The following is a 14,604-nucleotide window of genomic DNA, read 5'->3' on the forward strand; positions in this document are numbered from 1 at the left end:
CAGTTTCGAGCTGAAGAGAACTAGTTAATGTTCTAGGTGGTGGGTTTTGGGAGACAGGGGCTGGGGTATAGGAGTTTGACAGGGGGTGGGAGGGAGTTTGAGCTATGGAGACTGGGGATGAGGTGAGAGGATCTTGGTGGGGCAGAGCACCATGTTGTGAGATATGTTGTGTGATCCCAGCAGGGTCATGAAAAATGGTCCCAGGGGTGGTCGTTAAGTGAGGTGGGGCTGTTTGCCAGTTACTGTGTGCTGATGTCATGTGAGGGGAAGGAGTAAAGTGAATGACTGAGAGAGATGTTTAGCCAGAGTCACAGAAGGCAATGTGTGCATAGTTGGGAGATGGTAGATTGAGGTGTAGTTGGGAGTTCCGGGTAGCCGGCAATACTGAGGTAATACAGGGATCTGGTTGTAAGTGTGCAGGTTCATTTAGCGAGGAGAAGTTTTTTAAGTGGTGGGGGAGGTGAGATATTGAGGTTGGAGCCATCAGATGTAGTGACACAACAGAGGGATTGTACTTAGTGTGGGTGAGGGATGTGATGTTGGTGGGGGAAGAAGGATTAGCCCACGAAGGGTCTGTGATGAGTGTGGGAGGTGGGTTGGGTGTGGCTGCAGGGTTGTCTTTGTGGTGGAGGGTTGTTCTGTTTGTGTGAAAGGGAGGTGAGTAGAAGAGTGGAATGACGTAAGAAGGTGAGGTATGGTAGGATGGGCTATTGTTTGTGTGATCCAGATGGATGGTTTTGTGCCAGTGGGTGGTCTTTGGGGGGTAGCTATTTGTGAAAGGTAGAGGGGAAGTTATTGATTGTGCAAGGTAAGGTAGTAGGGGATGGGGACAATTTTGGGGGGAATAGTGAACATTAGACATTTTTATTTATTATAACATTGGGAGGTATGGTTGAACATGAAAAGTATTCCTGATGAGGTGACCGCCCTACGACGCTCCTTGAGTGAATTGGCGCACAGAGTCCAGGCCCTTGAGGTCCGAGCGGAGGACAGTGAAGGCCGCTCACGGCATAATAACCTCCGCATCGTGGGTGTGCCGGAGCATGAGGAGGTCCCATATGCGGTCCAATTTCTGGAGAACTGGCTGCGGGCAGAGGTTGCCCCAGAGGGCCTTTCCCCATTCTATGCGCTGGAGCGAGCGCACAGGGTCCCGGCCCGCCCGCCCAAGCCTGGTGCTCCGCCCCGACCGATAGTGGCGCGGCTATTACACTATCGCGACCGGGACTTCATCCTACAAAGGGCTCGAGAACAACAGAACCTGCAAATAGGCAACAGCCGGGTGATGATATTTCCGGATTACACCAGGGAAGTGCAACGGCAACGGTCCTCCTTTTTGGCCATCAAGAAGAAGCTACGACAGCTCAGCATCCCATACGCCATGCTCTTCCCAGCACGTCTGCGGGGGACGGCGGATGTGAAGACCCACTTTTTCCTTACCCCGCAGACAGCATGGGACTGGTTGGAGAGTCGGGGTGGAACGACGGGGGGCTTCTCACGGCCAACTTCACCTCGAGAACGACAAGAGTCTGCCTCACCAACGGGGGAGCCCCACTTCCCCGGTGGCTCAGAGACATGAACGGGACAAGGCGATCCGGGCTGTGGTGGCCATCAGTCAGGGAGCGACCAGCCCGTCGAGTGTTGTCACTAAAGCAGCGAAGAGTGGAACGGGGAGCCCGGGCTCCGGCAGCTCTCAGGGCCTCTACAATATGGAATTACCGAATGTCACCCCACAGACAGCGGACGGAATATTTGGGTGATGGGCCTGCAGAAGTTATGGGAGATACATGATTTAGGGCCTGTTACGCTACCTGCTCTTGGGGGGCGATTGGAGATGGGGCAGCGCGACTGATGATGATCTCAAGATTGCCGGGGTCTTAGCTGGCTATACAGGTTTTTCTCCAAGGGTGGCCGGGGGGGGGCTCTGGGGGCATTAAGCGCGAGCCAAGAGTTTCCTCCTAGTTACAGTTATGCTTTCGAGCAGTTTGGTTTGGATTGGAACCTGTTCTTGTGTGCCTGTCCTGGGGAGTGGGAGTTGGGGGCAGTTTATGTGTTGAGGGGGCTTGGGGAGGGTCGGACATGCCACTAGGGGGGGTGCAGTAAATGTGTACACACAACAGATCCATGGGTACCTGCATAGGCCTTAAAGTCATGACCTGGAATGTCCGAGGGATGCATACCATGTGCAGGCGACACAAAATACCCGCATACTTGGTACGGAGGGGAGTGCAGATCTCTCTCCTTCAGGAAACACACTTGACGGAGATAGAGGGGAAGGCACTACAACGTCGCTGGGGAGGTCAGGTTTTTCACACCACTTACTCGGCATATGCCAGGGGAACACTGGTTTGGATAAGAGCAGGAGTACCGTTTCAATGTTTGAGGCAGGTGGTTGACCCTGAGGGTAGATTTACAGTGGTCACAGGGCGACTAGATGGACGGGACATTACGCTGGGAAGCATATACGCCCCTAATATAGATCAACCCACCTTTCTTGCACAACTTTCACAGAAGCTGGCGGGGGTGCTCACGGGCTCTGTGTTAATGGGGGGGATTTTAACTGTGTAACAGACGTGGACCTGGACCGTTCCCCCCCACCACTCCCTGACGCCCCCAGTTGTAGAATAGCAGAAGGCTGGAGGGATTGGCAGCGGAGTAGTTGGGGGCTTACAGACACCTGGTGGGCCCATCATCCTAGGGAACGTGACTACTCTTACTTTTCTGCAGTTCATGAGTTGCATGTCAGACTGGACGCGGTCTTGTGCTCCCCGGACGTTCATATGCAGGTTACAACGAGTGAATACCTCGCCAGAACGACCTCTGATCACAACCCCCTACTGGTGACCTTGAATTGGGTTCGGGTTAGAACGGCGATTCCCAATTGGCGTCTCAGGCCGGAGGCCCTGGAAGACCAGGTCTTCCAGACCACCATAGGCACAGCCATAGGGGAGTACTTCCAGCACAATGCGGGCACCTCCTCCAGTCTGCATAATGAATGGGACACGTTTAAAGCGGTGATCCGCGGACGGTGCATTGGAGAGGCGGTGGGTGTTCGCAGAACTCTATTGAGTGAGGTACAGGGGGCGGAACAACGACTTCGGGACAAGGAACGAGAAAGACCGGGGCGGGTGGATGTCCAGGAGGAGCTACTAAGGGCAAAGGAGGAGCTGGCCACACAAGTGGAGAGGCTGAGATGTTTTGATTATAAGGCCTACATGGTGCGAGCGCATGCGGAACGCGATAAGTCAGGGGCGCTCCTGGCCTGGTTAGCGAATCCGGCCCACAGGGGCACACCGATCCTGGAGCTACGAGACGAGGGGGGGACATCCCACTTTGGGCAGCAGGCAATCAACATGCAATTCCTATATTACTACTCCACGCTGTATCATAGCGCGCTAGACCCCAGGGAACTGGAAGACGGGGATTTCCTAGATATAGAATTACCGCAGATTGAAGCAGAGGAGGCAGGAAACTTGGGCCGCCCGGTGGAATTGGGCAAGGTCCGGAGTGCCCTCAAACGCATGGCTAAGAACAAAACCCCAGGCACTGATGGGTTCCCATCGGAGTTTTATGTCGCCAATATTGATGTACTGGCCCCATAGCTGGGGTCTCTCTACAATCGATCAAAACAGGTTGGTTATTTGCCCACCTCGACGAGAGAGGCAGTGATTGTCCTGCTCCTTAAACCTGGGAAACCGGAGTGGGATCGAACAGCGTATCGCCCCCTCGCGATGTTAAACATTGAGTATAAGGTACTGAGTGGCATATTGGCACATCGCCTGATGGTGCACATGACGACCCTGGTACATGAGGACCAATCTGGTTTCATCCCCACCCGGAACACGGCGGTGAATATTAGGAGGCTGTGTCAACTACTGCAGGAGTCGGAGGCCGGAGGTGAAGAGGCATGTGTGCTATCCATTGCCATCGAAAAGGTCTTTGATAGCCTAGAGTGGCCATACTTGTTTCAAGTTTTGAGGACCTTCGGCCTGGGTGAGGGGTTTGTCGCATGGACGCAGATCCTATACTTCAATTCGACGGCCAGAGTCCGGACGGGGGGGGGGTGATTTCGGCAGCGTGTGCGGTGGGTAGGGGAACGAGGCAGGGCTGCCCACTATCTCCCCTCCTGTTTGCCCTAGCAATGGAGCCCCTAGCGGTGCGTGCACGGAGGGGGGAACACTACAGGGGCCTAGAGGTGCTGGGTCGAATGCACCATATTGCCCTACACGCCGACGACTTACTGATGTTCCTCGCCGATAACATTGGCGCGCTCTGTGGAGCTCGGGAACTGTTGGAGAGATTGGGAAGGGTGGCGGGACTCAGGGTTAACTGGGCCAAGACCTGTCTGTTTCCGGTGCGGGGTGGCCGTGGTGCTCACCCTGAGGGGCTGGATGTGGGATGGGAAGGTAGCTGTTTACCGTACTTGGGGGTGCGGATTTACCATGGCGCAGCCGATTTATTTGAAGGTAACATAGGCTGGGCCCTGCGAAACACCAAGAATAACCTGGACTTCTGTGGGTCATTACCCTTGTCGGTCGCGGTGTGAGTGGCACTACTAAAAATGATAACCCTCCCCCGGTTGCACTATTACTTTGTGACTCTGCCACTTTGGATACCAGGGAGGTACTTCGCCCAACTCAACTCCATAATCTCGGGCTTCTTGTGGGGTTCAGGGAGGAGCAGAGTGGCACTACCTACCCTGATGCGCCCAAGACAGGAGGGAGGCCTTGCTACGCCTGATTTCGAGGCCTACTACCATGTGGCCCAATTTCAATGGTTTACCCAAAGATTGGCGAGGAGGTTGGGCCTGGAAGTGGCTCAGAGAGGCTGGGATGCAGAGATGCACCAACTGGCTCGGATTCTTCTGTGCCTCCCATTGCGGGAAGGGGAGGTCCCCGGGGAGCTCTGGGTCCTGAGGCTCTGCTGGAATAGGGCCCTACGACACCATAGGGGTGGTTCGGCGTATTCGCCGAGGTTCCGGTATGGCTCTGCATGGAACTTCCGCATGGGGGGAATTGGCAGCGGCTACATGAGTGGGAGGAATTTCGGGATCTCCACCCTTGGGGATCTGTACGAAGATGGTGCACTCCTACCGTTTCAAGAACTAGTGGACAGACATGAGCTGCCTGCGCAGGACTTTCTCCTACACGCGGCCGTGGCGGCTGTGATGCGCAAACATTGGAAGGGAGGACTAGAGGAACCACGGGTTTTCCCCCTTGCCAATATGTGGTCACCTCTGCGGGAAGGGTCAAGGTGGTCACGTGCCTGTACCTCAGATTGACACAGGGCTTGAGGACCTCACTGGAGAGATTGCGTGCCAAATGGGAGGTGGACCTAGGAACCCCCATCGAGACTAAACCTTGGGAAATGCTGATGGAAAGAGCATGGAAATGTTCCCGAAACGCCAGATTTCAACTCATCCTATTCTATGTGTTCCATCGGGCGTACCTCACTGCTTCCAAACTTAATGAGTTCTTCCACTCTCATGCTGCCTGTCCACGATGCAGACTGGGGGATGCAGGGTACATGCATATGTTCTGGGATTGCCCTATATTCCGGGGGTACTGGGGAGGGATAATGACAAAATTAACTGAGGTAACAGAGAAGGACCTACAAAGTACTCCAGCTGTGTGTCTTCTACAGTGGTTCCCCCACACTGCCCGCAGCAAAACTACCAGCAGGTTTTTGGATTTGGGTCTGGTTCTAGCCAAGCGCGAAATCACTAACCCTGGGCGTAGTGGGGCTCCGCGGAGCTACGCGGAGTGGGCGAGAAGCTACGCCCACTCCCGCACTCCGCGTAGCCCCACTACGCACCTCCCTCCCACTCTCCTCTACATACATTATTTGAGCAAAATACCCTTAATAAAACAATTTTAAAGCACTTACCGTGTCCGGGGCTCGTCCGGGGCTCCCTCTTGGAATCGCGTCGTCATGGATACCAATGCGCATGCGTGGGCGGCCGCGCATGCGCATTGGTATCTATGAAGGGACGCTATTCCAAGAGGGAGCCCCGGACGAGCCCCGGACACGGTAAGTGCTTTAAAATTGTTTTATTAAGGGTAGTTTGCTTAAATAATGTATGAAGGGGAGGGCGGGAGGGAGGCGGGTGGCGGCCGACTCGGCTACGCACACGGAGTGGGCGTAGTGTTGCCGGCTACGCTGTCTACGCAAAATGTGTAGGAGGCAGCACTATGCCTACTCCGTGGGCGTAGCCGATTCGGACGCCCAGGCTTAGAAATCACCAGTCATTGGAAAGCGGCCACAGGCCCTAATGCAGGGCGCTGGCTCAGAGAATTTCTCAAGTGGGCGGACTACGAGGGGACCCTCCAACTAGCTCGAAAAAACTGACAATGACAAGTTATGGGACACAGCCAAAGCCTGGGTAGCACTGACAGATCTACTTAAGGACCCGACTGACGAAGAGGACTGATCCTCCTGATCCTATGTGCCCTTTAGGTTGTATGGGACCTCAGCTGCGGTCAGTGTGATGACCAAGTAGGCGGGAGGTGGGATCTCCTGATTGGGCGCATTCTCCCGGATGGAGATTAGACCACTGACACAGGTCTCAATTGAAGTGTGCGGAATACATTATGAGCAGCACACATGGTATTGGAGAAGCGGCATGTCTGAGGGGAGGGAGGAGGGTAGGGGTGGGAGAGTTGCGTGGGGGAGGGGTGTGTGTCTGTTGGGGGGGGGGGAGGGGAGGAGAGTTGGATGTTCGGTTCCCTGATCTATTGAATGGAAGACAACTATATCTAGTATGAATGAGTACTAAATAGCTTGAGTCCCGCGGAGATATGCTGCTAGGCGACGCAGTTATGACACCTGACTCAAGAAAGACTGTGCACTGCATGCTGAAAGTACAGAGAATGCAATTGAATGGCTGAAAGGTGAAGCAATGTTCTACTATATCTGCATTTATAACTTAGACGTTATGAGCTTACCATGCATTTAATGAAAACGTGAAAAAGATGTATGCCCTCTGAAGTAAAAAACTCAATAAAATCTGTTTAAAAAAAATAAAAATTGGGAGGTATGGTTGGGCGGGTGAGGCTATTCTGTTAGGGGTAGGCGGCAAGACACTGGCTATGGATTAGAGGGGACTCAGAATGGGGGTTGAGTAGGTAGCCTGGGGTTAGGTTATTCGTTGAAGGAGGCTTTCAGTAGGGCATTGAGGAAGACTGGGAAGGTGTGGTCAAATAGTGCGAGGTGCAAGCCTGTGGACTGAATCAGGTCCCTACCATTATTGGAGATGGAGATAGTGGTGGTTCCCTTGAATACTGGTGAGGAGGTGATTCGGAGTTTGTGGCCATTGGAAATGATAGTAGACAATATAAAATTGAGTTTGTCATTGATATTGGACCAGGATGTAGTTATTTGTGAAGAAGATAAGGCCTGTTTTAAGATTTCCATATCGACCACTGTAATATTGATCAACAAATAGTGTGTCTGGAAAATCTTCTAAGGTGTTGTGCTTCAACCTTTTTTGCTGAGGATTCGGCGAGATTACGAAGGTATGTAATCTTGAAAGAGTACAAGCAGAGTATTATTATTTCAGGCGATTTTATTTTATAGATTCTCTGTGTTGTTGTGTATCCCCACATTATGGGTTTGGTTCCACGGAAGAGAAATGTGCCACCAAAATGGATATCATTTAATTGTTTTGCAATTTGCTTCAATGTACTTTGCCTCCTCCTACCTGCATTGAAGTGTACTGATGGGAGATCACACGTGATGCTTGTGACATAGCTTGGAGACCCAGGGATGTTACAGTTTTGGCTTTCTTGTGTAGGGTTTTCTCATTTTACACTAGGTCTGGGAAGCTCTGAGTGTGGCTAATAGACTGGTAGAATCGGGTAATATCGTTCCTGAGTGGACTTAATGGTCATCAGTATTATAATAGTGTAATAAAGATCAGATGGTATGTTATGTTTCATATGTATTTGTAAAGTGCACTATCACCTGCGTGGGTATCCTGGCGCTGAGCAAGTCTTTGTGCCTAGCCCTACCTATGGTAGGTGGATTAATTCATGCATGAAATAAATGCATTGGATCTAGTAGGTACCAAAGGGGATGATCTAGGAAGCGCAACACAGCACTAAAGGGGCTCACAATGTGGTGTCTCTTTTTGACCATAAACCAGTTTGCTAGTACGAAAAGCTTCACCCACTCTTAGGTGGCAAGCTTCATCGTCAGGTTCCTCCTCACACCACTCACCAAAGTGGTGGTGGTGTTAGGTACAAATCACCCCAAAAAACTGGAGAGGAGTACCTATAAGATGTACGTTAGGGGTAAGACACAATAATGTGAGCTATCTGATGTGGTAAGCATCATCAGCGTATAGTAAAGAAAAAAGTGAGGGAAAATTAAAAAAAACCTCTTGATAGACTCAGTCATAGCTTTAATGGATGTCCCCAGGGAACATATTAAAAGTGAAGACAGGAGTGTGACTTTAACCCATTTGTGACACTGAGAATCTGGCAAGTTGGTTGAATGTATGATGTTCCATATATGATGACAGAAGTTTAAAATTGGCTTGCAAATGATTCTAAACATTCTGAGAGCACTCATTGGTCTACGGTACATGCTTCCTTTGCCTTGTTTATGAGTGTAGACAACTCTTTGGTGTTGCGCTGTTTGTGTGTTAGATAGATTTAGTTGCAACTTGACTGGAAGGTGCTTAGCACACTGCTGGTTTCAATGTAAATTTTGCTTTACATGGTGCCCCTGAAATGGATTTCTACTTAGTCAGGATTTCATGCTTAGCGAGTGGCTTTTTCAAGGGTGCAATAATTACCACATGCTTAAGAATGCCATTGACAACATCTGCGTATAAGGCTATATTTATGAGATTAGTGATAAGGGGTGCCATGGTAATAAACCCTACAACTGTCTTAAGTTGTGTGACATCACAGTAACTCTGCTGTCCTCTGAGATGTTGTGTTTCATTACAGGACGATTTCAAGGTCTATTTGAAGCTGTGTTCCACCAAAAGAGATAGTTCTCCATTTAGTTTACTTCAATATGATTTTAAATCCTCCGTGGTGTTTAGTGTAACTACAGTAGGTGTTTAGGTCCTCCTTGTTTCTTTGTTCTACCAACGAAGTATGAATGTTCTTTAAAAATTAAAAGAATGTTCACTTTTGCTGTGACTTTCAAGATACGTGAACACTTTTCTGTGACCATTGGATAGGATGTTTTTTTGGTGGAGAGAGGAGCCTGAAAGCTCTCTTTAAAGTGTTCGAATCATGTTTGGTTTATAAAAGAAAAGGAAAGGGTTCAGGTAAGGTTTCTATGTCAAGGCCAACAAGCTCTTAGGACAGGCCATAAACTTTACATGAAAGTAAGACATATCTCAAAATCATTGAACACCCACTACGCAATTCTTGCCAGGAAGTCCATCTCACAAATGTGCTTTGGAGCTATAAACTAGGGGTGGGTGAAACTCACAGGGTTTCACTCCACCTAATTACGCAGAGTTACATAAAAACTCTTCGAGATTCCGAGGAGTTCAACGAACAGGCAGAAATTGGTACATCGCTCTGCTTGCCGTGATTTTTAGCACCTGGGACTTGTTCTGCATTGAAAGATCAGCCCAAACTGTGCGCCAGAGGGAGACTTTTCTTTGCTGACACTCGAGAATATTTTGTAATCGAGCTTCAGCTTTCTGACTGCTAACGTAACTGCCCCCTACTGCCATGTTGAGAAAATCTCGCCAGGTGTCATTCAAGTGCCCGAACACCGAGAGACACACATTCTTGCTAGTGTTTGCCAACTTAATGTTAGCGAGCCGCGCGTGAGAAAATACTCCACCACGTAGTGATTTACGGAGTTTTGGCAGAACTCCACGTTACAAGCGTAAGAGTGGGCAGAAGGCACAAACTCTGCCTGCAGAGTGGAATTTATCGCTCACCCCTGCTGTAAACCTGAGTTTACAACATGTTTTATGCATCAGAGGCTTTTTCACTAAAAACAAGGAATGTGTTAGCAGGTTGGCAGTTAATCTGAATTTTTAAAGGATTACAATTCTGGTCAGTAAGAAAGAGAAACACTAACCATTTTTGTTGTTTTTTTTACAGACCCTTGCTTTTGACTACATACACAGAGCTGCAAAAGGAGGGCATCTTGACGGAGCTATTCTATCTTCACACTACTTTATGACAGGCAGCCTGCACAGCGTCCCTAGAGACCCAGAGACTGCTACACTGTAAGATACTGTACTTAATTTGTATGTGTGTTGTCGGCGAGATCTAGAATTGCATCTACACAATGGTGTGATGTTTGCTGAGCGGAAAATATGCTGCCTCTTAAAACACAGCTTTTTGGGAGTGTTTATGTTCTCAACCAAGTGCCATATAATGTATCTGTAGGACGTGCAGTAATTGGACTACTGCATATTTAACTTGGTGGATTAAAAAAATGTTTTGGGTATTAGTGCATTACCCAATTGATATTCATAATGCATTGCATTGTGAAAAAATGTAGCAATTTATAGTAGCACAATGGCAGCAACGACCCGCACATAATTGTTAAACTTGATTTTCCTGTGTTAGTTCACATTCATGTGCTCGAAAAACAAAATCAGCGATCCTGTTTCTGATGTCCCATGCCACCCTAATTGAGGGTTTCACTGACTTGGAAATTCATTTCCTGCCCCTTCCCCGCATCCCATATTGCCAATATTGCCATGCACACATTGACGATACCTGGGGGGAAGTAAAGGTTTTTGTCTGAATATGTTTGCAGACAGAAACGAAAATCAGTTTTAGTTTTTTTAATAATTTACTTTTTTGCATAAGGTTATTATTGAAACCTTTACAAAATGTGCTAAAAAGAGAGCGTTCATGTTAAACGATACAATTAAAATTTAAAACAAGTTATGAATTTGTGATAACTTTTCACCCTCCAATATCTGTCTTCTGTAACAACAATGTTGCATGCACTCGAAGGCACTTGAAAATGACTAGAATCTTATGTATTTATTCATAACTTTTCAATTTAAAAAAATGTATTTGTAGCGTTAACATGGACACGCTCTTTTTTAGCTCATTTTGTAAAGGTTTTAATTATAACCATATGCAAGTACATTATCAGCTTTAGTTTTTTTCTAAATTTCCCTACACATCACAATGTTTTTGTGGGGATTTAAAATAGTATAAGACTGTGCCTTTGTCGTCCAATTTTTCTTTTTTGAATGTGCATTATAAAAATGATCTCAGTTTTAGTGCTTCAGTTTCCTTTGTTAAATAACAACATGCTTAATATGCCTATAAGGCAGTCATTCAGAATGGGCTAGGACTTGGGGAAGTTTGTGCAGAAAAACACAGTTTTGAATTTTCTTATTTGAAACGGTGGGAATGTAATTTTGCCATATTAGTCCTCATTACTTCTTAACCCCTTGTCTGGAATGATGGCCTCGAGGCAGGAAGGAGGTCCCTTTTGATGAACTGGAAGAGAAACAACGGTGGTGTATGGGAGTAGACTGATACTAGGGAGTAGCCAGAACATTAAAATACCCCCAAACCAAAGTCTGGTGGCACCAAGTGAAGCAAGTGAGCCCTACCGTCTCCAGAAGCGTTCCCTTGTTTCTTTCATTCAAGCATTTCTCCATCCATCCTTTCATCTTTCCATCCAGGTGCTGACATGTACCAGTTCAAATTTACATTTAGTCACCCGTTCATTCTTTAATCCATCCATCCTTCAATGTTTCACCATTCCATCCTTTCATTGTCCATTCCATCCATCAATTCATTCACACTTCCATCTTCTATGCATCCATCCATCCACCCATTCCTTGATGTACCCATCCATCAGCAAAGCCTTCTATCCATCCACCAATTAATTCATCAATCCACACTCTCAGGCTTCCCTTTACTCTGCCACCATTTCACCTGTTCATTCTCCTATCCACGTAAACCACAAAAGAGAGAGTCAGGGGGAAAAAATGGCCAGCCTACTGTCCCCACTCAAAGATCAGTCAACACAATAAGAGTAGGTAGCCAAAAAACAAAAAGAAGAGGGGGAGAGGGAAACTCAATTGCCACCTAAGATCAAAAGAAAATGTCTTGTATTTGAGACTAAGAAGGAGGTCTAGAAGGCCATTCTTAATGGAAGAGGATGTCTCATACACAATATTGTGTCATGCATCATCATAGACATCCTCTCCCCACCCTGGTAAGATGATACGACCAGTGCGGACTCAACCTCCACAAAAACTTGTTGGCGGTAGGAGGGAGTTCTTAGATAAATCTTGCAGGATAAGTCAGGATCCAGTTCAATTAAAAGTGCCTTCAGGTTCCTCGGTTATCACCTTTATTAGTGAGGATCTGAGGTACATTTAAGCCAAAACTAGTCAATGGACTCTATAGAGAATAATGTCTCTGATCCATCTATAAAACGGCCAACATGTTTGTGCCCACACTAAGAGCCATATAGGTCTGGGGCAATCGTCAGGGCTGTCGGATCCCTACAGTAATTCGAAGATGGTGTCTCCTACGTCTTACTATCCCAGGGAAAGGGGGTACACCTAAGAAGTGCCCTAAATAAGACCTACCTGAAACAATGCTAAGTGTGCCTGTCGAAGTGAGAGATGATCAAAACAATAGTACCTTCAGTGATAGATCAAAAACTAAAAGATGAACTAAAGAACACCAATAGTGATACACACGTTTGTTCACCATAGTAGTTCTTAAATAAGGACACCCAACCCGTGTACAGCTAGACAGAAATACTTAGATGGTAAAGGTGAAACAGTCACTTGGATTAAAAACAAAAAGCCCCACTGTGGAAACTATTAATGACAAACTTAGTGATATCCCAATCATTAGATCTATATAGAGAAATCACTATGCTATGTTAAGAGCTCAAACTCGTGGAGCACTGAGTCCTACAACTCTGTCAACTGGTACTGTATGCTGCTAGCAGTGCACATATATTCCTTGCCCTTTTGAAGGAATACATTGGTTGTCCAATGTCTAGACCTCCTGACTCCAGCACTTTCCAATTTTTGTTCAGCATAGCTGTGAATTGGTTTGACAGTATACTGAAGGTAGAGACACATATTAGCCAGTTGCAATGCTTTTTTGGTTGTGTCTGGAGCTGCTGTTCACAGTTGTTGTGCATTGCACTCTTGTTCGCTCTCTTGACTAGTTTTCTAGGGTAATTCGTAGATGTCAATTTGTCCATTTTTTTGTAGCATGAACCATATAGCCATTTTGTTCCGTACAGTTGCATCTCTACCGTAGAAACTGGCCTACCAGTTGATTCTCTCTTAGGCCCTGTGGGTGCCAACTGTCAAATCTCAAGAGGCTGTTGCGGTCCGTGGGTTTATAGAAGACCTCACTCGTCAAAATGCCATCCCTATCTCTTATTAACAGGTCTAAGATGGCAAGTTCTCCATGTCTAATGGTCAAAGTAAACCTAAGGTAAGGCTCTTGTGAATTTATCCAGGATCCAAACTCATTTACCTCTTCACTATTCCCTGTCCAGATCAAAAGGACATCATCGATGTACCGCTTCCATAGCCTGATTTTGCTTAGGAAGGGTTTATCGGTACTATAGATGATATTAGATTCCAAAGAGTGTACATAAAGGCAGGCTAGACTTGGGGCAAAAGTGCTCCCCATGGAAGTTCGATGAATTTGCAGGTAGAAGTCACCCTCATATTCAAAATAATTCCTTGTTAGTGTGTCGTGGGCCATATCAAGCACAAAATCCTTAGGAGTGATTGATTCCCATTCACTTTCATTAAGGATATTTTCCACTACTGCAAGAGTTGCTTCCTGTGGTATATTTGTGTACAAGGACTCCACGTCAAGGGTGACTAGGAGTTCCTGAGTGCCATTGAACTGTAGGTTCTCGATCAGATTTAAGACATCCTTTGTGTCCTGCAGGTACGATGGCATGTCCTTCAATAGGGGTCTGAAGAAGTGATCGCAGAATTTTGATAGCGGTTCAAGACAAGAGCCCATGCCTGATACTATTGGGCACCCGGGAGGGGGAAACTTATTTTTATGTACCTTTGGAAGGATGTAAAAGTAAGGAACATCCTCTGTGGGATCCTGACAATCCTTAAGTCCCTGAAGTCAGGGTCACCCACGGATCCATGCCCAGCCAGGGTGCTCGGTGGGGTGGCTGATACAGTGTGTAAAGAGTTCACCCAGATTGTGAACCTCTCCCTCTCTACTGCGACGGTCCCGACCGACTGGAAGCAGGCCAAACTACTACCGCTCCTAAAAAAGGCCGGGATGGATCCTGCTGCCCCTTCAAGTTACCGGCCGATATCCCTGTTGCCGGCACTGGCTACAGTCTGCGAAAAAATGGCTTTTCGCCAACTGGACCACTTTGTTGAGTCATCTCATGCCTTTCACCCTGCTCAATCAGGGTTTCGGGCAGCCTACAGCACCGAGACTGCCCTGGTGGAGATCTCAGAAGCGATGCGGGAGTGCCTTGATGGAGGCGGCAGAGAGGTTCTGATTTTACTAGACCTCTCTGCCGTCTTCGATACGGTGCCCCACGGGCTTCTCCTTGCCAGGTTGTCTGCTATTGGCATCACCAGATCTGCTCTTGATTGGCTGACGTCATTTCTTGATGACAGGACCCAACAAG

The 14,604-nt window shown here is 47.8% G+C and overlaps 1 protein-coding gene across 1 annotated transcript in view; it reads left to right on the forward strand.

The window, feature by feature from the left end:
- Window positions 1-14,604, forward strand: part of SEL1L3 (SEL1L family member 3) — a 684,155-nt gene that overhangs the window by 463,483 nt on the left and 206,068 nt on the right. Inside the window, exon 16 of the mRNA XM_078678371.1 lies at window positions 10,077-10,204. Coding sequence (XP_078534497.1) covers window positions 10,077-10,204 — 128 coding nt within the window. The remainder of the gene's footprint in view (window positions 1-10,076; window positions 10,205-14,604) is intronic.

The sequence above is a fragment of the Lissotriton helveticus genome, chromosome 2_2 (assembly GCF_964261635.1).
Source record: "Lissotriton helveticus chromosome 2_2, aLisHel1.1, whole genome shotgun sequence".
Lineage (NCBI taxonomy): Eukaryota > Metazoa > Chordata > Amphibia > Caudata > Salamandridae > Lissotriton > Lissotriton helveticus.